Source organism: Idiotropiscis lumnitzeri, chromosome 21 (genome assembly GCF_059441095.1).
Source record: "Idiotropiscis lumnitzeri isolate Australia: NSW breed Sydney's pygmy pipehorse chromosome 21, RoL_Ilum_1.0, whole genome shotgun sequence".
In the NCBI taxonomy this organism is placed as follows: domain Eukaryota; kingdom Metazoa; phylum Chordata; class Actinopteri; order Syngnathiformes; family Syngnathidae; genus Idiotropiscis; species Idiotropiscis lumnitzeri.
The window spans coordinates 3,917,906-3,945,859 of NC_142411.1; the positions used below are offsets into that span (position 1 = coordinate 3,917,906).

A 27,954-nucleotide genomic window follows, 5' to 3' on the forward strand; every position below is an offset into this window, starting at 1 on the left:
CCATTGAGACATCCCTCAAGTGCATATAAAAAGTCTACACACCCCTGTTCAAATGACATGTTTAGAATATATAAACATAAATCATTTGGAACCTTTTTTGTCACTTTTCACTTGTGCTCATTTGAGAACAAACAATGTGAGATAGTGGTTGCACAAGTGTGCACACCCTCTTATGACTGGCTATGTTCAGAATGATCCAATCACATTCAAGCTCATTTGAACGGGAGTCAGGGAGTGCAGCTTTGGAAGCACGGTGGAAACATTTTTAAATCATTTCATTTCTCTTATTTTTACATCCCCAAAACCTGACATTTAAAGAGGGGTGTGTAGACTTATGTCCAAAGCAACAAAAAAAAAAAAAATCATCACCAAAGTCAAGTCGCTTGTATCTCAAGGCACCACTGTAAGGTACGACTTAGGAAAAAAAAAAAGTCGACCAAGTCGCATAAGTGAGTATTCGATGGAATAAAGTTTAATGAAAAATAAGTTGCAAAATGTTTCGGTGAAGGATAAATGGACAATCTTCGCCTCATCCTTGGCTGCACTGGCAGCCAAGTGCTGGCCTTCCTCATCATGTTGCCCCCCCCTCCCGCTTCCTGCTGTATCTACTGAGAACAGGTGCAGCGTTCACGGCGCAGGTGCGGACGGCTGGGAGGCCCTTGGCCGCTCGTTCGGTCCCCCAAGTTTTCCAGAGGGGTCCCCATCTGCATGACACACAAACACACACGCACACATCGTGTGCCACATGGCAGCCTTCCCTCGACAAGTCTGCTCCATTCTTCCAACACGCCTGCCTGCCACGCCGCCCGTTGTTGAGCCACAATGAGATGAAGAATAGCACCCATAATCCCTTGCTGCAAGAAATGTGTGTGCGTGTGTGTCTTTTGCTCCTTTTGGCCTCATTTAGGTGCAAGTACAAATTGTAAATCGGTGCTTATGTTGCCGTAACACACTCCACTCCAGCAATATTTAGTTAGCAATGTAATAACAGCATCGTAAACACACTTAGATGCCCGACTTACCAGCATTGAGAGATACTAGCTGCCATCCGGCTGATTTGGTTGTTTTTTTTTTTTTTCCCGTGACTTTACGAGTACTGCATGTACTTGGATTCAAAAACATATTTAAACTAGAAATAATAAAATTAACAAAATATAAAAATAAAATAATAGGAATAAATACAAGTAATTCAGAGCTAAAATGTATTCAATAAATTAAAATGTGGAAATTACTTAAATAAAAGTACAGTTTATAAAATTAAAGGTAAAAAAAAAAAATAATAAAACCAAATGAAAGAAAAACTAACCAAAGAAGTAATGCTAAGGAGTTCTCACCAATTTTTTTTCTTTTTTTTTTTGCTTTAAGTATCGTGGAGGTGGCAGATATCTTGAAATAAGGCCGGTACCTGTTAAAAAAAAATATATATAAAAATTATAATAAAATAAAAAACAATACAAATTAAATTAAATACCAATAATAGTAAAAAAAAAATCAGAAGAATTTAAAATTCCTGAATTATATAAAAAATATTTGGGATTTTTTCATTAACCTACATGATGCCAATGACGTCAAGTGAAAGGCAGAACAATAAGTTCTTCCATTACATCGCAGCGAGTCCAATTAAGCTATGTTTCCATATCGATATACGTTGATTCAATAAAGGTCGAGGAAGCGACAGCGTCCGAAATAATCCGCCCTTTCCTCTCGACCGCCAATTAGCAGGCCGGGAATGCGACCTCGGCGACGTGACACGATTGGACGGCGAGGACTCGCACGATCGCCAGACAGTCGGCCTCCTGCGTGCCTCCGGAGGACTCGAACGGCTTTCAAGTCACTTAAAAGGCGGCGGATGGATAATATTTTACGCAGCTGTTGCGCTGCATTTTACCTTGACGGCCCACTTGTTGTTTGTTTGGCCAGGGAAGTGACATGACGGCACGGGAGGAAAGAGGAAACATAAGAGACTACCTGACAGCCTCATTCCACCGGCCTGACCCCGACCGGGCTGGAACGCGGCCAGCCGGCAATCAAGCAGCGAAAAAAAAAAGAAAACAACCAGAGGAGGTTCTCTTGTTTGTTCAGCCCATGTTCGTGAACGCGAGAAAATATTGTGCATCTTGCAAGTATGCCAGAGATCTGATTGCGACATTGGACTTTTTGACCTCTTAATGAGAATTGCATAGTTTTAGTTATTTATGATATACCTTGACTTATGAGTTGAATTCCAAGCTCATGTCTCCAAAATTAATTGAACTTATTGACCGCAAGTAGTTTGTAACAGAGATTTTTCGGTAAGTTTTTATGACTGTTCATCTATTGAATTGTGGTGTCCCCCAAGGCTCAATTTTAGGTCCACTTCTTTTAATCTCCATTGAGTGACGGTATTTCTCTTCTGATGTCAAAGGGCTAGCTGATGAATTGCTTTTTTTTTTTTAATTCATTCACGGCCGACCATTTTCAACGTAGACGGCCATATTGCAAACCTTTTTGGAGCATTTTGTCGCGTCTTGTAAGATCCACAGAATATTGTGTTCTGTGACAATATGAGCACTGAACTTACCAAAAGAAAGAGGGCGCTCTCTTCTTTCACCCCCCAAAAGTAGAGCGTGGGTCGGTTTCACCTAAAACAGCAGTTTCCGCACAAAAACCAAGCAGAGAAAAGTGAGGTTTTTGAGGAAAAAAAACATGTCAAGCAGAAAAGTGGAACGTGAAACCTAAAATGATGCGTAAAGATTTGATCCGGTGACAGCGTGCAACGGCGCCGTTTGTCCTTGAGTGGCTGGATGGGACACAAACACATCGTTACCGAGGGAGGCCGTTGCTTCTGCAGTTGACCCCAGACGGACCACCACTTTCTCAGCCGGGGCGCCTGAGGCAGCGCCACTGCCGTCCCTCCGCTGAGGCTGCGAGGCCATTAACAATGTCGTCACCCTGAAGGAATGCGCCGCAGATATGATGAATGTTGTCACTTTTGATATTTTAAACGGCGTATACATCGAAACAGTTCATATCGATAAACTCAGTGATTATCAGCGCTTTATTTCCATAAATTTCATAAATTGATTTTCATAAAAATATGTACTGTATTTAAATAGATGAATTCTTAAAATAAGAATGAAATAAGACTCCTAAAAAAAAATAAAAAAAATGTGAATGATAATGACGCCCACAATAATCAGCAGTCAGACAGCTTACGAGTTTTGAGATAGGATTGGATGACAATTTTGATTCACCAGCAGAAATTTAAGAGGGCTGACGTTTGATCATACACAAATTTCCATAGATATATATTCCTTATCCTCTGCGAAGAATGATTAATACTGCAGCTTTCCTGAGGACCTGAGACGTCTCCATGCATATTCGTATGTAGGTGTTATGCTGCCCCCAAGTGGCCAAGGCCTGCATTGAATTGAAAGAAAAACTGCGGCAAAAGGTGTTTGTTTCTTTACAATTGCATTCATTACCTCATGACTTTATTTTTTTATCAAGTCAAATATGATCGCGAGCTATTTTTGGCTACACTATTTGCGGCTACACTCAACTTACGACGTGCGTTTTAAGATTGGACTCTACGGTGTCGTTCGAGCACAGCGGGTCCGGCTTCCCATCTCACTGCAATGTCGGGACCAGCCAGGCCCAAACATCCTGACGCGGAGCCCCCCCACCCCTCCTCGCACCGCCACAGCAACCTTATCAGGCAGGAAACACCGCTCCTCCGCCACATCCTCTTTACAAGAAGCACGACTCAAGCTTTCCCAAAAATCCCAGGAAGAGCAGCCAGACTCCAGGATTTGTCAAAAGCACCCCCCCCCCCATCAAATATCCTCCACCCCGAATTCCTTTTAAATGGGGCGAGTTTGCAAATCAAAACGCTCCTTTATGTATTTTCTCGATGGACACGACCATAAAAGAGGGTGACAGAAATTCGTAAGGGTGGGAAACAAAATGATGGTGGTAAGGGGACGGAGGCGGGCTCGAGTGGCTTTGTCGTCGCTAATCCTCAAGCGGGGATGATGATGATGATGATGATGATGATGGTGGGTGTACGACGAGCACAAAAAGAGCAAAACGTCTTTCAGTATGCACCAGAATTGGCTTTTATTGACAAGTTTGTTTTGTACAGGAAATGACAATTGGTCCGTTTTAAATTACATTTTAAATCAGCATACAGGTCACCTTCATTTTATCATAAATGTGATTATATCGATATTTATATTATTCAACATTTGAGAGGGGGGGGCGTACTGGGGACTAAAACCTCATTGGGGTGACAAGAAGCAAGATAAGACTCCGCAAGAGCCAGCATTACAAAAAACAAAAAGGTTTCAGTTCGCTCCGGCGAGCATCCATCAGTGGTTCTGCATTTACAAAGTCCGGCGTCTGAAATGTACACAAGTCGAGGGGACCCGATAGCCTTCCCTGAGGTGCCCCGTTATAACTGGGGCCTCCCCCAAAGGTTTTTGTGACACCTGCCAGGCGGATAGGTCAGTCTGTGCGGCGTCGATGCGGCAAAGTGTGCTTCGTGGTCGTCACGTCCGCCTTGCCGTTAAAAAGGATCCCGGTTTGAATCTGACGCAATTCAAGACTTTGAACTGCTTATATTTGAGAATGTGAATATTTGTTTCTTTACATGTGCGCTGTGACAAACTGGCGACCAGTCCAGGGTGTACTCTACTTCTTTTGGGATTACCCGCTGCCTTAATCTGGATAAGGTGGTGAATTTAGAGGTTACCCCGCTTCGCTCGCCAAACTCTCCTGGGATGACCTCCAACCGACCCGTGACCCCAACAGTGCTAGAAAATGGACGGACAGATGTAAGCGTCTTTGATTACGCTCCCCCACCCCGAGCTCACGAGATGCCGTAGTTGTTGTAGTAGGCGGCGGTGGCGTCGGCCAGAACCGAAATCAGACTGGTCTCCGTGGTGGTTGTGGTGGCGGACACTTGGATGTGACCCGTGACAGTGACGCCCCCGCCTTGCTCAGGGTGGAAGACGCCCCCTCCGGAGTTGAGGTACTGGTCAAACTCATTGCGGTCCACCTCGCCCAGGAGCTCGGCCTGGCTCAGCTGGTCCAGAGTCTCCAGGTGGGCGTGTGTCTCGGGTGGGGGGGACAGCTGCCCCACGTGGCCGTGCTGGAGGCCGTGGTGAGGCAGGGGGAACGGTGAGGTGCCGTAGTACGAGCCGGGGAGCAGCCCGCCGTTATGAGCGGGGGGCATGTGGGGCATGTGAGCGCCCCCGCAGTGGATTTGGGCCTGAGCATAGTCCATGTGGTACGGCGGCGGGCTGCCCATCTGGCTCTGGTGGTGCTCGTCGGGGGACGAGGAGGAGACGGCGGGGTAGTACGACGGAGGCGCGTGCTCGTGATCGACGGCATCCAAGGGCGACATCTCCGGAGGGGTGGGAAGACCGTAGGGGTACGTGTCGAATCCGCCAGACGCCGTCGGGTCCCGGAAGCTTCGCACGCCGGGCAGGGCCGGGCCGGGGCTGGAGAAACGGACCCCCACTCCGGGGTTGCTCCCGTCGTCCTTATCCAGGGGGCGGCACAGGGCCCGCTGCTCCGGCAGAGCATTTTGGTCGGGGGTCAAGCCGCCCAGGAGGAAAGCGGGGTCCACGCGTTTGCAAATGCGCTTGAGTTGCTTTTTGCGGCGGGGTCGGTATTTGTAGTTGGGGTAGTCCTGCATGTGCTGCACACGCAGGCGCTCGGCTTCCTCCACGTACGGCCTCTTCTGGGGGGGCGTCAGGGCCTTCCACGACTTCCCTGATGGGAAACAACCACAAGCATAATTTGACGGTGCTAAAACCCAAACGAACTCAGAACTCATCAAAACTCAAACGTGCAGGAAATGTGAACCGCGACACAAAGAACAAAAGATCAAGGGCATTTTTATGTTCAGATTGAACTTTTTTAAATATTTGTTCCCAATTATTTCAGGTGTGACTTCAAACTACTAATGAAGGTGCGCATTCATTCGAAGACAATTGCTGCTGTGGAATTTGTGACAGCAAAACATTAAATTATTAATTGAACTGCTGCCAAACCCAAATTGCAATCTGTATTTATAGAAGTCTTAAGTAAACATTCCGAGCTTTGAGTTGAATATTTTCTCATGAACACGAAAGCATAAAATTCATTTGCTCAATTATAACTTGAAAATTATGTCATTATACAAGTCTGTATTCTTATTTTACGGCCACGATTCAGGGACTTTGTCAAAATAATTTTTATTCCTGTGCCAAGTTAACTGTTCAAGCTTTAAAATACAAAGTGACCAAGATCACTTTTCCAATGAAATTCCCAAAAGATGCGTCAAATGACAGAATCATTTAATGCATAATAAAATGTCATATATTAACAAAAGTCTATTTTTTAATGTGTAAAAAAGAACTTTAAGATTTAAATTAGATGCCGTTCCACTAAAAGTGCCCAAGATGACGTCATCGTAACTGAATAAAATGTTTTTTTTTTTAATTATGAAAACATATGTATATTCACACAAGTATTTTCTTTGTGTGTGAGGAATAGCTCTTTAATCTTTAAATTGGATGTTTGGTCACTAAAAGTGCCCAAGATCACAGTTGTAAATTAATATGATGCATTGCATATGTAAAAGAAATATTTAAAGCGACGGCATAAAATTAGGGAATTGATCTATGTCCTGTTAAAAATTTACAAAAGCCTTAATTCACGTGGCATTTTCCAAACTTTGACATTTTTTTCCCCACGTGAAAATAGTCCACTTCCCAATTAGAAGGAAGATCATATTTCAATTAATTGCTTTATACAATATACACTTTAAATAATAGCGACACACTTGTTTAATTTAAATAAATACAAAACGGAAAATCCTGAAGTAATTACTTTAAAGGTGGAAAAGTCTTCTAAAAGAGTTATTCGGATTAATAATATCCATCCACTATAAAAGCCGCGGTCGGATTAATAATAATTATGACAGTAATAATAATAATAAATGTGATGGTCTCACCGAGCATCTTGCTGAGTTCTGCGTTGTGCAGGTCTGGGTTCTGCACGGCCAGCCGCTTGCGCTCGTCCTTGGCCCAAACCATGAAGGCGTTCATGGGCCGTCGGATGCGGGGCTCGGGCGCCTTGTCGCCGGCACCGCCGACACCGGCCACACCGGAGCCCCGGTGCGCGTCGGCGGCCGAGGCCACGTCACCGTCCGCCGGGGGACACTCGAACGATTCGGGCCACGACGAATACGCGCTGATGAGGGCGGCCATGTGCGCGCCGCTTGCCCGCCAAAGTTGCGGAGTTGCGCTCTTTTGCTCCCAATCAGCCACCGTGTGACTCGGATTGAAAATGATGACACGAGTTGGTAATGGGTGCGAAAATGCGCGTTGTTGGAAATCCAAAAAGGACTACACGGAGGTGTGAGCTCCTCCTCGGTGAGGTGTGTTCCAGGTTCTCCTCCGAGTGGCGATGGGGGCTTTTTATTTGAGGAGGGGGGCTCCTCTCGGCTCCTCCTCGGCGCGTCCGAAGCAAAAAAAAAAAAACGTGACGCACGCAGCCAAATATGCTCACTTTCAAAACGGAGGGGAAACTTTTTTTTTTTTTTTTTGGTTGACATTCCTCTTTGGTCTTGGTGCTCGTGGTTGTGATAGCGCAAGTCGTGACGCGCCCAAAAACTTATCAGACCAGTTGTGGTGGTGCGTTCAGGTGCGCGTCAAAAGCGCCAAACTGCACGTCAGGTGGCGTCCACTGTTGGGTGGAATCCTCCAAAAACCATCATTCTACAAGAACACTCCACTCCCAGAATTCATATTGGCAATTGTTCATAACGGACCACATTTCGAAATACTTAAAAGTACACGTACAGGACATATTAGGACATTTTCAGTATTTCATATTTTGATTTCATTATAATACCATAACTTTTCATTCTCAAACGTTGCACCAAGCTTGGAAGCTGCACACTCATCATAAACAGTTGAAGGATTTACGGTGGTTATCTTATTTTTACACTTGAGAGATAAAAATGGTTAACATACATATAGGACACTAATCAGCTTCCTTCTGTGGCTACAAGCGACTGTGCATCAAATCTGGGAGTTCCTGTTGACAGGATTCTCTTAGGTTGTCGCCAGAGTACTTTACACACACGCACACACACCCCCACACACAAACGCGCGCGCGCACACACACACACACACACACACACACACACACGCACGCACGCACACCCCCATACACACACACCTCAAACGACCGCTAGCAGCAGGTTAGAGGCTTGCTTGGTTGACAGATTTAAATCAGGAAGATGACTCCACTAGATGAGTCTCCCAACTAAACTCAGAAACAAAGAGACTAAAATACATCATAAATTAAGTATGACACAAATCAGATATTTGGGGGTTTTAAAAAAAGTAATTTCAAATTAATTGGGTACAACCCTATATTAGAAACTGAATTTACTTTGCAAGTTTTAATGAATATTCATGTAGAAGCTTTCAAATTAAATTGCGGAGTCCCCCCAGGCTCAATTTTAGATCTACTTTTATTTCCCCTTGATCTCTACATGGCGACATCCTTGGAAGACGCCATATAAAATGTACAAACAGCTCACCGATTGTTTAGATGGTAACCTGTGCTGGTTTTAAGATTTGTAAACTTCTTAGGTCTTCATTTTTATTACCATGGATATCCATTGAGTCTTTTAGTTTACTTACTAGTAACACAATTTTAGTTATTTTATGTTCTCATAGTTTTTTTTCACTTAGGGCTATTTTTATGAAGTCATTTTTTGTAATTATGTTTTTACCTGCTCTTATTGAGGCGGTTTTAGCCCATCTATGGCATTTCCTCAAAGTAAAACTACTGCCTTCCACACAGTGCACGTGTGAGGCAATTTGAGTGTTTGTGAGTGGCTGGCATTGGGTCTGGTTGCGCTATGCTCGCCGTGCAAAGCAACGTGTGAATTATAAAAAAACAAAACGCTATAGCTGGTTAACAACGTGCTGCCCGTTACAACCTTTATTTACAGCTACACTCATTATAAAACGATAAGTTAAGACAAATAGTCGCAACCCGGGAAACGCGGCTAGCATCGGAGGCTATGCTAGCCCGAATGCATTAGCTTATCATTAGCATTTTGGCTAGCGAGTGAACGGTATTTCACGGAAAATCTAAGGTTACAATCATGAAAATCCAATAAACTTGTACAAAACGTCACAAGCAGGGGAACATTGTTGGATTAGCCGGCTGAGTTTGTTAGCGTCACAATATCCGCATAGCATTAACATTTTTTAGCTAAGCATCGCATCATGTACAAAAGTATTTTATGGATAACAAATAGAAGAAAGCGTGACATCTGTTTTTTTGAGGGATTCGAGCCCACATAGTACGACAATTTCATTTGAAAAATATTTTCTGCACAAGTATCACTTACCTCGGAGCAGATGGTTTAAATATCTTGACCCGTAGCTGGCAGAGCAAAACGCAAAATGCCAATGCGAATTGCTACGTTAGCAAAACTCATTAGATTGACAAAGGTGGCTTATCATTGAAAGACCATTTATTTTTCTTGTAAAAAATGAAACGTTTCAAGATATCCCACTTTTTTTCCCCAGTCCAAAATCTGCATTTGTGTGTGTCCATTTGGGGGCTTTACACACGCACACGCACGCCCACGCGCACCAACGTAGCCATTTTTTTCCCAGAAGAGTGTAAGCACACAGAGGAAGAGGATACGACACCTGACGCCCCTGATTGCGCCTCCCGCAGACACATCAGTGATGCATAGCCTCGCATTTCCTCTCGACACACTGATTTGGAGTGAAAGTCAGCGTGTCGGCCACATTATGCAACTTGACCATCGGAACGCCCGCGCAGAACCATAAAACAATAACATGGCTTCATCAAAGGGCATGCGGAGCAAAAAAAAAAAATAAAAATAATCAAAGCTAAACAATGCAAACATGAGTCAAGTTCAGCATGAAATTTCATTAAAGGAGGTAATGTGTTTGCTGGCATTGTTTTGGTCTGTCTGCAAAAACAAAAACTACTTGAGTTCGTTGAATGGAGCAAATGAAGCACCAGCCAAAAGGTGGAAGTCACAGAACAATCATCTCATGAGAAATTGAGGAGAAAATCAGGTATAAACTTATGAGAATGCTTTTCTGTCTCGGGAATTTGGCAGTAAATGAGATGGGAAAATTGAAGCTTGGATTTTTTGTCAGGAAAAATTGGTTGCAAATGTGAGCCATTAATTTATTTTCTTCATTATCGGAAAATTACACAAAATTGTGAACCCCATGTTTTCTTTTTCTTGCGCTAGAAAAAAAACTGTCGAAAACAACACAGACGTCTGAGACCATATTTTGAACAGATGATTTTTTTGTTGTAGAGGAGATAAAAAGCTATGGCTTGTTTTGTCAGAGGAAACGACGGGAAAATGAGACAACCTTGGGCCCCATCTGATTTTCTCAAGAACAAAAAAACGAAGAAGGAGCGACTAAAATTTAAGCCCAATAATTGTGGCTTTGCCATGAGGAGTTGAAGTTGATATTTTTTATTTCATGAGAAACGTGTGAAATTACACAATATCGAGTCTGGCTCGTGTCATCGTCCGTTTCTGGGTGCAGCATTTTTATTTGATTTTTTGCACATAACTAAAACTGACTAATCCAAATCTATTCATGGTGGTTGGCATCTCAAGATAAAACATTTAAAAAAAAAACACACATCGAAGGCATTTCCTTGATACCATAAATGATTACAGAGTGAGTTTTTTTTTTTTTTTTGGAAGGAATCTTTGCTCTTTCTTCATCTGACTCATCCCAGCTGCGACAAACACGTTTGTCGTGTGTCCTGCGTGAGAAAGGATTTACCCGTCGATCACGATGCCAGCGCGTGACTGACACCACTGATGGGCGTGTCCGTCAACGGAGGGAACCTGGATGACGACAAGCAGCATCAACCCCAACTTGGATTTACAGTACGGGTCTTGAAATAGCAGATCAATTCCTTGCTCGTAAATCAAATCACTTGTATGAGATATTACGGACCGAACCAGAAAGTGAATCAGAATTCGATAACCAACAAATCAAGGGATGGAAATTAAACCAATGTCTTTTTCCATCCAATTCCATCGGTTAAATGAAAAATAATCGACAGATTAATCGATACTGTAAATCATCTTTCGCTGTACTCTATGCTGCTGCCTGCCTTGGCCACCAGGGGGCAGTATAAAACATCCATCCATCCATTATCAGAGCCGCTTCTCCTCATGGGGGTCGCGGGTGTGCTCGAGCCTAGCCCAGCTGTCTTCGGGCAGTCCAGTCGGCGGGCCGGTATGGCTCATCTCAGCTCGTAAAGTTCGTCAAGAGTCCAATCAGTTCATCTTACTTACAATTGCGTGACGTGAATTAAGTGAGCGCTAAAGTAAATCAGGATTAAAAAGCGGTTATGCATTAAACGTTTGAGTGCTTCATTATTTCAAGTGTATTAATGATATCAATGAATGTAATCGGTTGGGTTTGGCGCATCGTTGGCTAAACAACGACAATGCGAGTGGTTGAAGCCACGCCCACCATTCCGGCTCATCCTCACAATGTTTTGTGGCACGTCTGACGAGGCGTAACCAGTCAGGCCATCGTTGAAGCCAATGACGGAAAAATGTGATCTGCACTTTTATATATATATATATATATATATAAAAAAAAATCCAATTATTTGTGGCCTCACGGATCGGAGATTTCAAAATTCCTCATAAATCTCGCTGCTTCTTTTTGTGCTTTTTGGATTTCTTCCGTACTACAACCGTCTCCTCCTGTTCGTCCACCGCCATCATTTCACTCGGCATCTCCTTTTTGTGTTTCTTCATCTTTTTCTTCTTGGGAGGTCTCTGCTCCTCACAGTCCTTCACCTCAGTTGCGTTTTCATTCACAGCGTCCTCGTTTGGTCTCGTCTTCTTTTTTGAGGGCTCACTCGCACCGTTTGCCGTTTCCATCTCCTCAAAGGTTTTCCTGTTCTTCTTTTTCTTCTTTGGGGCCTCTTCCGTCTCGTCCGCTGAGGCAGCGGCTTGACCGCGGCCCGTTTTCAGCTGGGCCATCCTCTGCGCAAAGTACTCCTGCATGGTGAGGGTGCTGGTCACCGTCTTGGTGATGGTCTCCGCGTCCAGTTCAAGGGAGGCGGCCGGGGGGTTCGGACTCGTGCCGTTGCTGCTGTGACAATCGCTGCCGCTGCTGCTCTCCTGAAGAAGATAAGATGAGGCATGATGAGCGCACACTCAAGGCCAACAACGAGGCGCTCGAAAGCAAACCTGCCCGCACACACTCCACTCAATTCAAATCGGATTTTAAAAATTCAAACAGCATGTCCGGGCTGTTTTTTCGCAGCTGTCTCACACGGTTAGCTCAGGTGGAGTTTTACAGGTAAGGCGGGTGACCTCGGCAAAATATTTGCGGTTTGGAGGCGAGTCAAAAGTGACAAACATGTCCATAAATCACCGCTTTTGCAACAATGTGCTTTAACACTGGTTAACGTTAATTCAAATTATTTAAAGGTGTGAAATATTGCTGAATTTTCCACAAACAATTTTATTCTATTTTATTGATTTTATATCTATTTGTTTTATACTGCTTTTAAATGCTTTAAAAATCCATCAAATGTATTTTTAACAAGCTTATGAAATGCCAGTTGCCGTGCCTTGCATCTAAACCGGCACTACTCGTTTTTTTTAGATTAACAATCGTTGTGAATGAATAAAGAAGAAAAACTGAAAAGTTCTAGCACGGTGGAACTTCAAAGAAAATCTCATCGAAAAAAAAAAAAATCACAAACAACATCAAAGCACTTTAAAACCTCACTGTGCTTGATGACAACGCAACTTTATTTTCTGCATATTTTCCAGAATATAATCGAGGATGGACCAGGACCAGAATGACGACAATTTACAGAAACTCCTTTTGAGCGTGTGTTGCGGACTGCCTAAAATAACTCACGACGTTTTGCAATATTGTCGGCCTGATAACGTCCTCGACGACAATTAATATAAGAAGGTCCGAGCCCGACCACAAAAAAGCTCTCCGACGCTCGGGGCAACGACGGTCTCCATGAAACCTGGCCGACTTCATCACCGGCAGGTCCATTTGTCACCTCGCGCTCGTGACCCATTTGTCTCCATTTTCCTAATGGCCTACTCAATGCATAATGATTTGCGCGGAAGAATACGCCACTTCCTCCTGAGGATCGCGTAAAACAATGCGGCCGCCGAGGCCACTTACCTCGGGCGGCCTTTTCGAGAGAAATTGAAAAAACATCACGTGGCGTCCAATCACCCCGGCCGTTTGACCTTTCAGCCTTTGTCTTTCTTTTACGCTACTATGAGGCTACTCTCAAACGCAGATTAGGACGGACAAGCTGCTAGGCCACGGCCCTTAAAAACTTTTTATATGATTTTTGAACACATTTTTGTACGTGTATGTATGTGATGTGTAGTGAGTTGCCATGGACGGAAATAAACGACAAAGTCAAAGGGCCACGAGGGACTTAAACGAAAGCCTCCAAGCTATAAATTAAAACACACTGAAAGCTGATGGCCAATACGTCTCCATAAGGGACGAACCATTGTTTGATGTGCAGATATATTGATCGAGGAGGTGTTTTGAAAAAATAAATACAAATCTGACAATTGAGTTATTGAAGTGGAAAAATATTAAATATATAAATAAATAAATTAAAATAAATAAATAAATAAATAAAGGAAGCGAGAAATCAAAGTTTTCCAGAGCCTGACCAGAGAAAACCTTCGGACTTCTTCAGCCATTAAGCAAAAGTTTCCCAACTAGTGAGAAAAATCTATACTCGCACAATGGCCGCGGAAAGCGAGCTGACAGCGCCAAACAACGTGTTAACGGGATTTTTTAGGGAGGGGGGGGGGGGGTGGCTGGGGGCCACTTTACAAGTGCCTGTGAAATTACTCCTGCTCCAGAGTGAGCGGGCGAGCGTGAGTGAGGAAGCCGCGAGGGCGAAGGAGCCGGCACAAAGGAGAGGCGAGTGGCCGAGAAACATCTCCATCAGGTGAAAAGTGGCTCCCAACTTGGTATGTGGTCCTCGCCGGCTGCCTGGGGAGCTCCATTAAAAAGACGCACCGGGGGGGAAGTGCTGCGCTGGGTATTTGGAGCGCCACCAACGTTTGCAGTCAGCACTCTTGGCAACCCGACAGAGTGTTGACGGCAACAAGTCACTAGGAAACACGTCGCTTATGTGACTGTTTGAGGATCTTGTTTCCTCCTTTGACCAGGTCTACTGGTTTCCTGTAACCCGTAATTAACAGGCAAGACTTTTGCTAGCAACGAAAAAAAAAATCTGATCTGTTTTTCCCGCTCATGAAAGTATTTTAAAGGGTAAATAACTCCTCTAAATTAGAGCACAACTGATGTGACATTTTTGTATACTGATGCCAACATTGATAGTGGGACTTAAAAAAAATAATAATAAAATTAAAAAAAATACGCAGACAACCTATATATTAGCAGATCTATTGGCAGATATATGGGACAACGTAAAATAAAAACGTTGATAAACCCTTCCGATTACTCAATATTCGCCACCGAAGTCTGTCGCCTAATTACCTCTCGGTATTTTGTATGTGATAAAGTAGCAGCTGTTTGAAGGTTTATAATTACCGTAACATTTCTGCTACCATATTTTCCGTGCTATATGCCGCTACTTTTTTCCTAGATTTTGATCCATGTGGCTAATACAACGGTGGAGCTTTTTTTTGTGGATTTTTCTTTCACCACTAGGGGGCGCTCTATAGTTCGGAAAATATGTTAAATAAATCTCGATTTTTTTTTTCTCCTCTAAACAACTATTTTTTTTCCAACATAGAAAACTGCGGCTTATAGCCTGGTGTGACTTGTATTTTTTATTTATTTATTTTTTAAGAAAAAGAGTTGCTGCTGCTTATAGCCGGCGAAAGCATTAAGGCGCCAAGGAATACTTTTGAAAAATATTTTTAAATGCGATCACGTGTGTTTTAATGATAATAAAAAATGAGTGAGGCGTAAAATGAAATTTTTTTTTTTTACAATCTCTCAATCTTGCTGATTTCGGCAGCAGGTGCGTCGACTTGACTTGAGCAAAAAGCATTCGCAGGTTGGTCCGCATTTCGGGTGAGGATCGGAAAGGTTTCGAGAAAGTACCTATGTCAAAGCGCCATCCTCCTCCTCCTCCTCCTCCTCCTCCTCCTTCCCGGCCCTGAACCCCAGGAAAAGGATGCGTTCTGCGCACCGTGTGCAGCCCAGAGATAAGGCTCCTTCGGCAGAGGAGCGGCCTGGCTCGCTATCGGCCCTTCCTGCGCCGCGCTCTCCCCAGGTGGGGGCGGTGGGAGGGGAACACACGGAGGGCCCGTGGAGGGTCCATGAGAAAAGGAGAGCGGGCGGGAAGGCATTCAACAGGCCGCCTCCGACAAGACCATCCAGTTTTATCTCTCGCAGCTAATGAAGCCGACGGTAAGCCAGTCGGCGTGCGTGCCAAGAGCATTCAAGGAGGCGGCGAGCGGGCCAGATGAGGGTCGGTTTGGCTGCCGCTGGATAACGTTTACGATCCGTAGAGTCAAACCTTTCCCGACAACATCGCGACATCGGAAATGTCTTAATAGACAACGTCACTATTATGAAGTCATTCAGTGCCGTTGACGTTTATATCCGTCAATTGGAATTTGCATGCGTAGTATGTTGAGGTGACTCGTGGGCCGCCCGAACGCCGCGTCTGCAATTGACGTGCTCATTGTTGTTCGTTTTCAACTTCTTTGAGCAATTTCACCTGTGATGGTTTTTTTTTTTAAATATCTTGAACAGAAAATATTACAAGCGAACGTTAGTGTTGAGCGTACGCTGCACGGTAACGAGCTACAACTTTAATTTGAATGAACAGACTTTTTTTAGGACATTTTTCTTCCTGCTCCATCCACGACAAATATCAATGACACTTTTTAAATTCTATTTGATGAGGCAAATATCAAAGTGCAAAATGCCAATAAAGCTCAAATTTGAATCTCATTTTTTTTTTTTTTGGATGCGCTCGGTTCATTTTCTGTTCGCTGAGAAGGGGAATGTAGGTCAATTATAAGGCACATCGCCGCAAAAATAAAAAAAGCTACTTTTGCAATACTTCCTGTTTTTCCCTTTTCGATAATTCGCAGCCAATATTGCTTAGGTGGCTAATTGCGCCGAGGTGCCCTCATTGTCCTGCCACAATAATAAATTTGGCGATACTCGAGGTGTATGGATCAGGCCTTGATTAGCCAGCTGTCTGTCCCTGATGAGCGCCAAGGTCCAGTAGCCCCATCCTTCATGCGCTTGATGTGGGCGGAAAGAATAAAAAATAAAAAAAAAACAGGTGGATTTCGTTCTTACTCCGAGTAAATAAAACAACCTTTGACCACGTCGCCATCAATAACGTCACTGCAACGTTCCCGTCACTCTGGATATTCCCGCAAAGTACACGGGACGTAACGCGCTAAAAGCGCGAGCGTGTTTTCCGACAAAATAAATGGCTTTCGAAATAAGAGAGCGTTTATCACAAGCGAAGCAAATGACGACGGCATTATGCATGCGGGCGCGTCCGCCTCATTTTCGCTCGCCGTCGCAAACGCTTGGCGAAAAGCGGGGACGGCGGCGCTCGGCCGTGATTTATTCAAGTCTGTGATTAAAGCCGAGGTCTGGGAGTCTCTGGCCAGTTAGCTTCAGCAGACACTAATTAGCCTGGCCCCAGCTTAACTAAGACACAGAAACCATGTTTTTTTTTTGTTTTGTTTTTTTTCCCCCCACAGCAACACTAATCTGTAAGTGTCAGCGAGCTGGCACGGCCTGCCGAGGGAGAAGCCGAAAAGGCGCTGGCAGGAAGGTAAGCGCTAAACGCGAGGCGCATGTACGGACTGGCGGTGGGGAGCGTCGTGTTGAGATTGTTGCGGTGCTCCGGGTGATTCGGCACAAAAGGTTAAGCCTTCAATTAGATGTTATCTGAGAGCGAATTCGAGTGGTGGACTTTTAAGCATGACGCCCTGCTCGAGAGCAGCGGACCGTGGAACTGCCTTGGTGCTGATGCATTTAACCACGCAGAACTTCCAACACGGGAGGAGCGATGAGATTTTTACAAATATATAAATAAAAAAAAGAGCAATGTTTTATGATTTAATTGATAGCTATGTGTCAGTTAAAATTAGGTCAGCAGCCAAATTGCGGTAATTTATAATTTACAAGTTTCAGTAGTTCCGCCTCCATTTTTTGGGGGGCACTAAGTGGTGCATAACGGAACGCAGCACTGCAAAAAAAATTTTTGTGCAAATTTTCAGGTTTTAGTTTTTGGTGATACAAACTCTCCATTGAGCAGACAAGATGGTTGAAATTAATTATTTACAAGTTCTAAATTTCTGTGATTAGTCAAACGACATAAATCCAATCCAATAAAAAAAACTTTTGTCTAAATTCTTCCCAGTTTTTTAAGTAACAATAATATTGAAGCATACCAAAGCGGTCCCAAAAAATAAAATAACATGCATGCAATTTTTTTTTTGCCTTGAAAACATTTTTGTAAAAAAAAAAAAAAAAAAACGTAAATTTTACTTAAAGTGATGACATAATTCTTTTATCGTGACTTGACAAGACTCTCAAAATGTTCTTTTTGATTACAAAAAAAAAAATATATATATATATATATATATATATATTCAACGCAGAAAAGCTCACTTGAATGAGGGCCAAAATGACAAACTATAGTAAGTCGAGCTTAAAACGTTTGAAGACAACATTTCCGAATGAGTCATCGCCAGTGGAAGACCCCGAAAGCTAGCCGACGTTGACGCGTGGGCAGCGGACCCTCGCAACAGGTGCCCCCCTCAGCCCTTTGCGACCCAGCAGTCACGGGAGTGGGAGAGGCCGTCGGGTGGGGGAGAGTGTGGGGGAGGGTCACGCTGACCCCGAGAGGGTCGGGCGGCGCGCTGAGCATCTGACTCAAAACAGGGCCCGTGCCAAATCGTCTTTGAAGCGCTTGAGAAGAGTGGCAAAAGTCAGGAACTGATTTCTGCGGCAATCTGGGCACCTGACACAATTATTGTTTGGTTGGTAAATTTAGCAACAAGTCTTTGTAACATTCTTGGCTTTATCTCGTGAGTACAAAAAAAAATAAAAACATTTTTTTTTAAAAAACAAAAAAACAAGGTACTAAAAAATTATTAATTTCCAATGGAAAATTAAAATGAAGTCAGCTAAAAATAAATGAAAAATTAAAAAAAATGAGAAAAAAATACAAATACAATATAAACAGAATTTGAATCAGAAGGACATTATTTGAAGAAAAAAAAATCCTGTATTTTAAGTCAAATTTTAGCTGGAATGAGAATTGTCATCACAGACGGATACGAATGTGTAGTCGGGCAAATAAAAGCGTGGCTTGTTTCCACCTTTCAACTGAGCTGGCGCTTTTAAAAAATGACTAACTTTTGCTGATGTATGAAGCGGCGGGGAGTCTATTTATCAGCAGGCCCTCTGCGCTCGCCCGCTTGGGTCCCTCAAGTCACCAGCCGCCATGCTCCCCTTTGACTGATTAATTAGCCAATCAGAGGACATTTTTCACCGGGCGGCAGAGTGGTTTATTTCAGCTAATGCCGGGCTTTCCAGCCGGGGGCCCGTCGGAGCCTCGTCGGCTTTTTCCGCCGGGCTGAGCGGACCGGGCAAGAGGTGCCGGGGAGATAAATCAAGCCGGGCCGCAGCCTCCGAGCGGCTCCTCTAACGAAACCCCCCGAGGAGGTCGAGGTGGGCCGGCGGAGGGCCGCGGGACGGCCGGGGGGCTGCCGATAAGCGCGGGGGGGGAGACTGCCAGAGCGCCTTCATTTAAAAAGTGGCCGCCTCGTTTTTGAAACCTCGCCGGCCTGTCGTTTGTCACGCGGTGAGTAATTGTATTGAGGGGGGGAGACAAGAGGAGGCGGGAGGGGGAGGTGTGAGTGCGTGGGACGGGTGATGGATAGCGCAGCGGTGCAGATGGACAGATGCTTCACCAGCGGCCTGACTGGTCAGGGACTGTAAATGATGTCGGACATTTGCTACACGAAGGAAAGTGGAAGACATCCACATATCACGGAATACATTTTTACGAAAAAAAAAAAAAAAAAGGTAACCACGAGTGTAACGATGACATCAGGGCTGGAACAGAATTTTTGCAAGTTTGGGTTCTTTATTGGGAATTCATGGTCATCATCACCATTGAAAGTTATGGAGTGTAAGAAAACATTTTGTCGTTTGTTTGCACAGGGTGGCAAAGCCGGAGGAAAAATTGTGGTGGGGCCACCGCCCACCCCAAAATCATGAAAAATCTTTTTACTTTTTGCTGTTTTATTACAGATCAATTTTAATAAATCATCTGCATTATTATTACTACATGTTTTGAAATATTTTATTTCTTTATATACGGTTTTCCTAAATCACAGGTGTCAAAGGCGAGGCCCGGGGGCCGGATCCGGCCCGCCACATAATTTCATGTGGCCCATGAAGGCAATCATGCGCGACTTCGTGTTTTTTGCGAAAATATCAAAATTGCAAAACAATAAAATATCAAGCATTTTTTTTAACCAATCACTCTTAAATTTAACCAATCGTGGATGAGCCTGGAACGTATCCGCCGCGCTAAACAGTCATCAAAATTGAGCACTGACGTCATTATAAAGGCAGAGTTTTGCAGGTGTACCTAATGTTGTGGCTAGTCCAGTCCGTCTTTCCTTTGATGAACAGAGGCGTGTGTATGTGTGTGTGTGTGTGTGGGGGTGTGTTTGCGTGTGTGTGCTTCAGGGGGGAGCGTTGCGAGCAGCGATAAGAGTCGAGCAGGAAGCACATCACTGCAAAGGAAGGAAAAGCGCCCAGCAGTGGGCGAGTGGACAGGGGGCTGCGGTGGGACAGCAGTGGGCGGCGGGGTGAAGCGCTTGAAGATTCATGAGGGGGGCGTCCGCGGGTGGCGAGGTGGGGTCGGTCGGTCGGGGGGATGCCGAGAAGCCGACCCAGATTCGGTCGGTGTCTCCTGGCCTCACCTCGTCTGGATGCAGCCAGGCGATAACGCGAGCGTACGGCGATTGGAAAAGTATTTTCAATTTTGTAAATACACGAGCGGGTCGTGCATCTCCTCGTGTAGCGCAGGCACTGCCAGGCTCAGACACAAGGCCACGCGGGATGCCATTGTAATTGTGGTGATTTTCTTTTTTTTTCTCAATACGGTCAATGCCGTCCCCCCTGGCTGAAAAATAACAAGCCATAACCAAGCGATTAGGGAGCGAACGCCGTCGTGTGTTTCCAATGGAAATCAGCCGGGGAGCAGCGGCCATTGTGATGCGCCGGCAAGACACCTGCAAGGGTTTTGTCTGTTTTGTTTTGGTTTTTTTCTCCCGCAAAACCACATTTAGGGGTTTTACAACGCCAATTTCGTCAAGACAAATGTTGGCGATAACAAACAAAGCCAGCGGGATTTTTTATTTTTTTTTTAAACGTCATGGTTCTCGTGCATCCTTCGACATCTCATCAACCTGTCATGTGGTTTATCGTCGGTTGCCTTATTTATTTATTTTTTTTCTGAAGAATTTTTGAAGGGAGAGTGCATTACATTTTGGTCAAAATTAAAGCTCGTTATCAATTTACTTGAAGGAAGTTTATTTTGTTTTGTTTGTACTAATATTATAAAAATCTACCCAAAAAAAAAATAATAATTCACCATGTCGAATAATTAAAAAAAAAATAATCCAAATGAAATCTAATAGCGATGTTCGTTAGGAAACGGTCAAGGGTTTATTTCGTCTGCTTGATGAGTTTCTTAGAATGAAACTTCCAAAACTGCCCACAGCAGACAAACTGTTCTGCAAGCATTTTTTATTTTGCAGAACTAGACAATTTTCATCAGACTTTAATAAAGTCGCACCTGAGGAGAGGCCTCGAAGACACGAGTGTGACGGCGGATGGTGGACGGCCAGGTGGCGTGTTGGCGGTTCAGAGTGCAAAATCCTTTAAGTGGATTTTGGGCGCTCCGGCCACCCATCAGCGGCCCGCTGCCGGCGACGTTAAAAGCTGCACGCTGTGACCAGGCTAATCCCATCACGAGTATTTACTACCGCCACCACTGCACTTCAAGTTGTGGCCAGGTGGCAAAAGAGCCGCCATTTTGTGTCGATAAAGATCGGAGACTTCAATGCGGTACACTCACTCTTTGACTTAACGGTGCACCAACGTGTCAGGTTGACGAATAAAATCGGAATCCTGACCGCTCATGAAAAGTAGTCGCCGAACAATGCGAGACGGCTCATTTGGGTTCAGCGCAACGGCACTTCGCAATTAAACGCACATGCGTGTCATACCTGCTCCGGATCTGTGGCAGACTTTGCTCTCTTTCCAAAGATACAATTGAGGTCCGTTGCACTTCGGGAGGAGAGGTCCTTCCCTGGAAGAACAAAATGCACTTACTTACTTAAATCAAGAAAACATTTGCTGTGCCTGCCATGACCTTTCAACTTCGCAGGGACTGACAAACAAAAGGACAGATTATTATTTTTTTTTAAACCACAGAGGGAATAAAGTGTTATGTGAAAAAATAAAGACATAAGAAAGCTAATAACGCAAGTATGGGGGGGGGGAGGGCGGAACTGAAGTGATACGTCCCCCGTGGCTAATAAGCACTACATATGCCGTTTACGAGCATGTGAAGTGCGGAAGGACGTCGCCAACGTGGAATTATAAAAATGCAGACATCTTAAGTGAGTGTACATTGGGGGGGTGTCGCCTCAAACTTGAAGAAAGGCGCTTTGCTTCTGTCTCCGGGGATAAAACAGCAAAGAAAAATAAACCTGGGGCCACGCCCCCCAGACTCCCACCACTCTCGGGGCCCGGGCCTCAAAGACTCGTGGAGCGCACACACTCGTCCGTCTCGGGCCCCGGGTCCTGTTCGTACAGCTGCATCCTCTTCCTTCAGCGCGCCTCTGATAACATTTGGTTATTTATTGCCCTACCAGCTCTATCTCCCCGCACACCCTTTGGCTTTTGGAAGTCGGCGAGCACAGGCGAGAGCTTGAGAAGCTATACCAAGAAAGCGAGGTAAAAAAACAAATAAATAAATAAAAAGGCTGGGAGGAAGGAGGGGGACGCGTTGGTCAAAACGGGTCCGGCGTGACCTGTCGGGAGGTTTAGGAGAGGAAGACGCGGTCAAAAAAAAAAAATGGCTGGCTGGCAGGTGAAAGTGCAAATTATGCCGTGATAAAAAGCGCACTCGTGCTTTTTTCGCATTCAAAAGGTGACAGAGGGTTTTAATAGGAGCGTGTAATTCAAGACGTTTGGTTGCCGGGGCTTCGGATAAGTAGTCTGACCTGACTTGAAGATCAACAACGGTCCTACAAGAGTTACTTCTAAAAAAAAAAAAAAAAAATCTTATAAAAGAGGGGATTACACAACGATACACAAGACACACAGAAGCTCGGAAGAAAACAAGGAAGGACACCGAACCGGGCAACCGGCAGCCGTGACAGGTGACGGATGGAGGTGGCAATTAAAAGTGGGTTACGCTGCAGGCCCGCCACTAAGCAGCAGAGATTTGAGTCAGCCCCCCCTAGCCCAAACACACACACACACACAAAACCACCGCAAACAAACGCCATCAATCTCATAGAAAGAGTGTGCAAGCGCCAACAGGAAGTCGATTTAAAAAAAAAAAAAGTAAAAGTGGGAGGCGGCCACCGAGACGAATGGAGGCTTCTCTGATAACTTTTGGCATTTTCACCTCGTGTCCAGTAAATATTCACTCATCACAGATCACGTGAATGCTAACATATCCTGCCAGTAGCGTCAAGTCATAGCTCCAAACCGCAAGAAGTTAAAATCCTCAATAGTATTATTTTTTTTTTTACATATTTCCTCCATCCTCATTTCAACTTTATGCAAGTGTACTTGAAATTTGAAAAATTAAAAAAAAAAAAAAAAAAAAAAAAAAGCTATTTTAAGAAGGTCAGCGTCGAAAGCCCCCCCCCCCCCCCTTCCCTCCTCTAGAAACGTGTAAATAGGTTAAGTCGATTTTTTTGGCATAACCCCACGGACGAGTGGCCGACTCGCAAAACAATCTCTCTGGCAGAGGTAATTATGACTTTAGCGGTGCACAGAAGTTACGGCGAGCCGCACTTAACTCCGCCGACCTCCCGTAACGAGCTCAGCGACCGTAAATCTTTTCGCGCTTCTGAACTTGGCAACGGCTCCGGGGTGGGGCGAGGTGACGGAGAGGCCACCGTTCAAAGAAGGCACGGCCACTTTTAAAGACATTGATGCAACACCGGATTCCCGTAGTTGATCCAACATCGACGTCAAAAAAAAAAAAAAAAAAAAAAAAAAAAAAAGCCAGTTGACAAATTAAAATAATTACTTAACACGTGAAGGTGTTAATTTGTTTTTGTGCCGGGCAGGGCAACCCTCGAGAAGCATCGCACGAAAATCAAGTCTGTCAACTTGCGTGAGGACGGGAAAGAAATATTTTTAAAAAACGACATCCCCACATTTCTGATCAAGGAAGAAGGACAAACCAGAGGAGTGAGCGTCTCCCAGTTTGCCCGACAATCCGTGGCTTGGCAAAACGGTAAAATGCGCCATCCATCAAAAACCCGAATCTTGAGAACGCATGCAAGCTAAATTTCCCATCATGAGCCTTCCGTCCCCGCCACGGAAGACAAAACTCTGACATCTGCCATCAAGTCAGGTGCTTCCTTTTTTTTTTTTTTTCTTGATGGTCCCCAACAGCTGCTGAAGACGGTCTCCCGCCAATGGATTACTTTGAAAAGTCCCCGGGGGGCATCACACTGATGACAGCTTGGGGGCGGGAGGTACAAATGTGTCCCGGGGCAAAGACAATGAAACAAATCAACACAAAGTAGACGGACACATTCATCACCGTTCAAAACTCATGAGAAAGCCATCGCTTTAGGCAGTGGTCACGCGAGCTATTTTAGGGAGAGACAAGGATGGAGGCTTCATGATTTCATCCAGAAAATATAACATCAATTCTGGTCGGACCCTCGCGCAGGTAGCCGACATGCAGCGGACACAATCCGCTTTTAATCAGCTGGGGTCATCTGCTACGTCCACATAAATGGACGCGCCAGATGCCCCAAACAGGAAGCAGGAAGAGGCTGCCGAATGACGTGGAGATGTTCCACATCCAGATGTTTACCGGCTGCCGTGAAAATCACCGCTGATGAATGACTTTAACAAATGTCAAACGGGCCGAGGATTTTGCGGCCGTTGCCAACAGAAATAAAAAGACTTTGCTTCGGTATCGTGACCCTGCATAGTGAGCTGGCCATTTTGAGGAGGTATCCCGACAAAAAAAAAAAAAAATCTTGAAAAGGCAACCAATCAAAAAACAGAAAAAAATTTAATTGAATCGCATCACTTTGGATTAAAGCTCAGCACAGCTTTTGAGTAGTGATAAAGAGCAGGCGGTGAACCGTGATGTTATGTGGGCGAGAAACGCCACCATGATGGACGTCGGACAAGCTTAGACGCTTGGTAGGTAGTAGAATGTGTGTTGCAAGCAAGGGGAAAAAAAAAAAAAAAAAAAAAAGGATGACGCAGTTCATGGCAGGCTAAATGTCATTTGCATCATTAACGTGAAATGATTTCTAACATATTTTCTCCTTGAAACAAACTGGACCTCAGTCAGCCCTTCATCTCGCAACTATGCGCAAACGTTAAGTGGCTTTGTGATGAAATATGACCTGGCGCTTACTCATTTTGCGCTCCAGTCATCCCTAACATCAAGTTCCTCCTTGTGCCTATCACTGTGTCGGCCTTGTCTGGCAAAACTTCCTGACATGCAAGAAAAAAAAAAATAAAAAAAAACCTCCCCTGGCAGTGACCGGGCCGAGTGACCTCGCACGGGCTGACGGAGTCTTGATGAGAGTCTGAGCCGTGAGCCAAGAGAGCGGATGGCATCAAAGTTTAACATTTATAATAAAGAAAATGAGTTAGCAATCAGTGTGAAGTGTAGCCAAAAGCCATCCCTTGTTATATTGGGCCTCATCTATCTCGGTTGTACCATATCGCAGATACGTTTCAAAAGTGGGTTTTAATAATTTTGTTAATGTGCGGGAGAGGTATTTTAACATTTAAACAGGGAAAAAAAAACACATTGGCTCCTTTTATTGGGAACTTATCATCACAGGGGGATTTGAATCATACAAGGGATAAAAATTGGCTTCACTTCTACTTTAAGATAACCTTTCGGTCAAAACTGCTATAAAAGGTCACGCACCTTTAGCAAATTTCATATAATGGACTCGCTTTTTGGACGTCTTGGATTTCTCTTCCAGGCTGAAGCCTTTCTGCTCCTCTGGCTGAGTTTCTGCTGGGTATGCATAAGGGGAGGGAAGGGGGGGGGGGGGGGGACATCAAAATTAAGTGTTACGCCAGTGCCGAGTAACAGTGCTCTACAAGTGCCATATTTTGTACTGCAGCACCCTCTAGTGTCCCAAAAAGGTAAAGGGTTAAGATTCAATCACAAAATCAGAATGTAAAGAAATAACTTTAATAACTTATCACTAGTATCTAAAAGCATGCCAACTCGAATTTTGGCTTACAACACAAAAAAAAACATTTATTATTTTTTTTTAAATAGTGTCTTATTACCAGTGTTGTTTCGGCCGTGACAGTTATTGAGCTGCGCAAGGAGGACATTGAAATCATCCTGGTGTGCGATCCAGTTGTCCTGAAGACAAAAGTGCCATGCATTAAATGAATGTCATACATTTGAAGTGGAAAGTGCAATTTGAATTGGTTCAGCAATGCACACAAAGATAGTACAAGACAACTTGCATGAATGATTGGTTTTCAGGAAGGGAACACAAACGAATGTTCACCGTGTTCTCATGAAAGCAAAGGGCAAGTGCTCAAGTGCAAAATGCGCTCACCTCGTGGCTGGTAGTGGCTCCGAGGCCGCAGCTGTTGTTTTTCACTTTTACCTTGATATGGTCAATGGCTCCTTGCTCACTTCTGCCGAGGCCCTAAACATGCAGGTTGGGGGAGAGTCAAGACAACTCACGATACATTTACAAACATATTTAATTCTTTCGGATTGGGTTTAAACTGCAGGTTCAACAAGAACCCAATTACATTTTTCAAACTCCGTCTACGTACTGCTTTGAGCGACATACAGCATAATACAAACTGCTACTTTCACTCTGTTTTTTGGTCAAGTGGAGCATATCTGAATATACATCAATTATTTATTGCATGCTGTAAAAAAATGTACAATGAATTTAGTTCTTCACTGAACTTTTTCAAATACATAGTGCCACGATGAGTCCTAACACTAAAGCCCAAGTGACATCTTTAGTGAGGACACGCACCTTGCCCTTGGACCAGCCCATGCGCTCCAGCATCTTCTGTCCAAACTTGGACTCGTCATTGCTCCAGGCACTGTTCCGCGGGTCCACCGACCACTTCTGTTTTCTGCGGGCTGAACAACATAGGAGCATTTTTCCAAGAGGAATTAAATACCTTTATTTTTATTTTATTTGTTATATTTCTATTTATTTTACAGTTTCTACTCAAGTTATTACTTCATCAGAGGGGGGGGGGAGTTCAAATGTTTTGGTGAGCAGGCAAGTCGTTTTTGTCGCAATCAAAACGTCTATTGTAAAAATGCATATTTTACATGTGCATTCCATATTTCACAGATTTCCGAGTCTGTACTTCGACTTTATTATAGTGCAAGCGTTGAGGTCTTATCATTACGCCTTATTTATAATATCAGCTGGTAACAATGAAGTAGAGCTGAGTAACAAATCAGCTAATATCACGTTGTATCGTCGTAAGAAGAATCAGGTATTATATAACAATTTTCAACGAGGACAGACGACTTCAGATGACAACACACGTGCCCACCTTGACAGACATGCTAAGAGCTAATGTTAGCTTTTGGAACTTATTAGGGCTTTGTCGACAGAAAGACACTATTTATGTATTAATATTAAGTTTTGACACGACCGTATACACCTTTTAAGGGAAAGAAAAAATGTCACATATTCATGAAAATAGCGCATTCAAAGAATATAGTTTCTTACGTTCGGCGAGCATGGACATCTCGAGGGTCCTGTGGCGGCTACTGGAGTAGGAGTCTCACAAGCTGCCTGATGAGAATAATGCGGCGCCCTGTTGTTTGCCTGTTTGAAATAATATTCGCAATATTGTTGTGTTTTTCGCGCGGAGTGTATGGCCATTCATGTTTTGTAGGTATTTGAACTCGATTAGTTTTTAAATGTATGAACGTGGTTTTATGTTGTTTTATTGAAACAACCAGCAGAGGGCGCTGTATCCCTAGAAAAGAGAAACGCATGGCTACATTATAGTTCAATGACCCTGAAAACTCTTTGCAGTTTTTTGAGGGGGTCATAAGAAAAAGAAAACACAAAAAACAACAACTCTGCTCAGTGTTTTATAATTTTGCAACGGTTTATTCATTTATGACTTGCTTACTTTGACAGTTTACAAGTGGAACTTAAATGTGGCATCTTGTTCTGCCTCCAAGCGTCAACTCCCTTGGCTCGCAGTGGTCCAGCAGGATTCCTGGGTAATATTCTTGTGCCCTCTTTATGGAACTGACTATTTACAAGGAGACGTTTTGGCAGCAAAGGTTATGATTTCTAAGCATAGATTTACAAGGCCAGTTCAAGGCTCATCCGTGGGAGCGCACTTTAGACAGACATATCATTTTGTTTCATTCTGTTGGCTTGGGAGTCAAAATAATGTCTGAATAGATCAAAACAAACTGCACCCTTGAGTTTCTCACTATGTAACGAAAACACTGGGAAGCATCTGTACCAAGAAGCATGGAGGCCAAAAACTGATAACAGTGTTGACATTTCAAGGCCAGGATGGTTCAAGTTTTACGGTGAGATTCTGCATAAATTATGACAGATGAGACGTC

General features: G+C 44.1%; 2 protein-coding genes and 1 long non-coding RNA gene across 6 annotated transcripts; all 3 read right to left on the reverse strand.

Annotated features, from left to right (window-relative positions):
* Positions 1-525: 525 nt before the first annotated feature.
* Positions 526-9,816, reverse strand: LOC148316534 (uncharacterized). 3 transcript variants are annotated; one of them, XR_015840214.1, is made up of 5 exons: positions 9,404-9,816; positions 2,715-2,779; positions 2,561-2,621; positions 1,335-1,405; positions 526-704 (listed from the first exon to the last, which is right to left on the reverse strand). It is a non-coding gene; the product is annotated as an uncharacterized LOC148316534 (long non-coding RNA). The 3 variants fall into 3 exon arrangements; XR_015840215.1 differs by lacking the exon at positions 2,715-2,779 and adding an exon at positions 2,807-2,931; XR_015840216.1 differs by lacking the exon at positions 2,715-2,779.
* On the reverse strand, positions 4,080-8,089 carry sox7 (SRY-box transcription factor 7). The gene is made up of 2 exons (XM_088286782.1): positions 6,983-8,089; positions 4,080-5,757 (listed from the first exon to the last, which is right to left on the reverse strand). Exons 1-2 carry the CDS (start codon positions 7,236-7,238, stop codon positions 4,850-4,852), a joined length of 1,164 nt encoding a protein of 387 aa, XP_088142908.1. The 5' UTR covers positions 7,239-8,089; the 3' UTR covers positions 4,080-4,849.
* Positions 9,817-10,509: 693 nt separating the features above from the next.
* On the reverse strand, positions 10,510-27,217 carry pinx1 (PIN2 (TERF1) interacting telomerase inhibitor 1). Of its 2 annotated transcripts, none has more exons than XM_088285407.1 (7): positions 27,092-27,217; positions 26,375-26,484; positions 25,937-26,029; positions 25,656-25,734; positions 25,282-25,371; positions 21,353-21,435; positions 10,510-12,208 (listed from the first exon to the last, which is right to left on the reverse strand). In XM_088285407.1, the coding sequence occupies exons 1-7, from the start codon at positions 27,108-27,110 to the stop codon at positions 11,723-11,725; spliced, it is 960 nt and encodes a 319-aa protein (XP_088141533.1). In that variant the 5' UTR covers positions 27,111-27,217; the 3' UTR covers positions 10,510-11,722. The 2 variants fall into 2 exon arrangements, with proteins under 2 accessions (XP_088141533.1, XP_088141532.1); XM_088285406.1 differs by having other exon boundaries at positions 25,282-25,374.
* Between the last annotated feature and the right edge of the window lie 737 nt (positions 27,218-27,954).

Coding starts and splice junctions, on each gene's coding strand:
- sox7 (XM_088286782.1), bottom strand. CDS start 7,238: ATGGCCGCCCTCATCAGCGCGTATTCGTCGTGGCCCGAATCGTTCGAG. Junction 5,758..6,982: donor AGAACTCAGCAAGATGCTCG/GTGAGACCATCA, acceptor GTTTCCCATCAG/GGAAGTCGTGGAAGGCCCTG.
- pinx1 (XM_088285406.1), bottom strand. Junction 25,375..25,655: donor TCACGGCCGAAACAACACTG/GTAATAAGACAC, acceptor ATGCATACCCAG/CAGAAACTCAGCCAGAGGAG. Junction 12,209..21,352: donor CTGCCACAGATCCGGAGCAG/GTATGACACGCA, acceptor TATCTTCTTCAG/GAGAGCAGCAGCGGCAGCGA.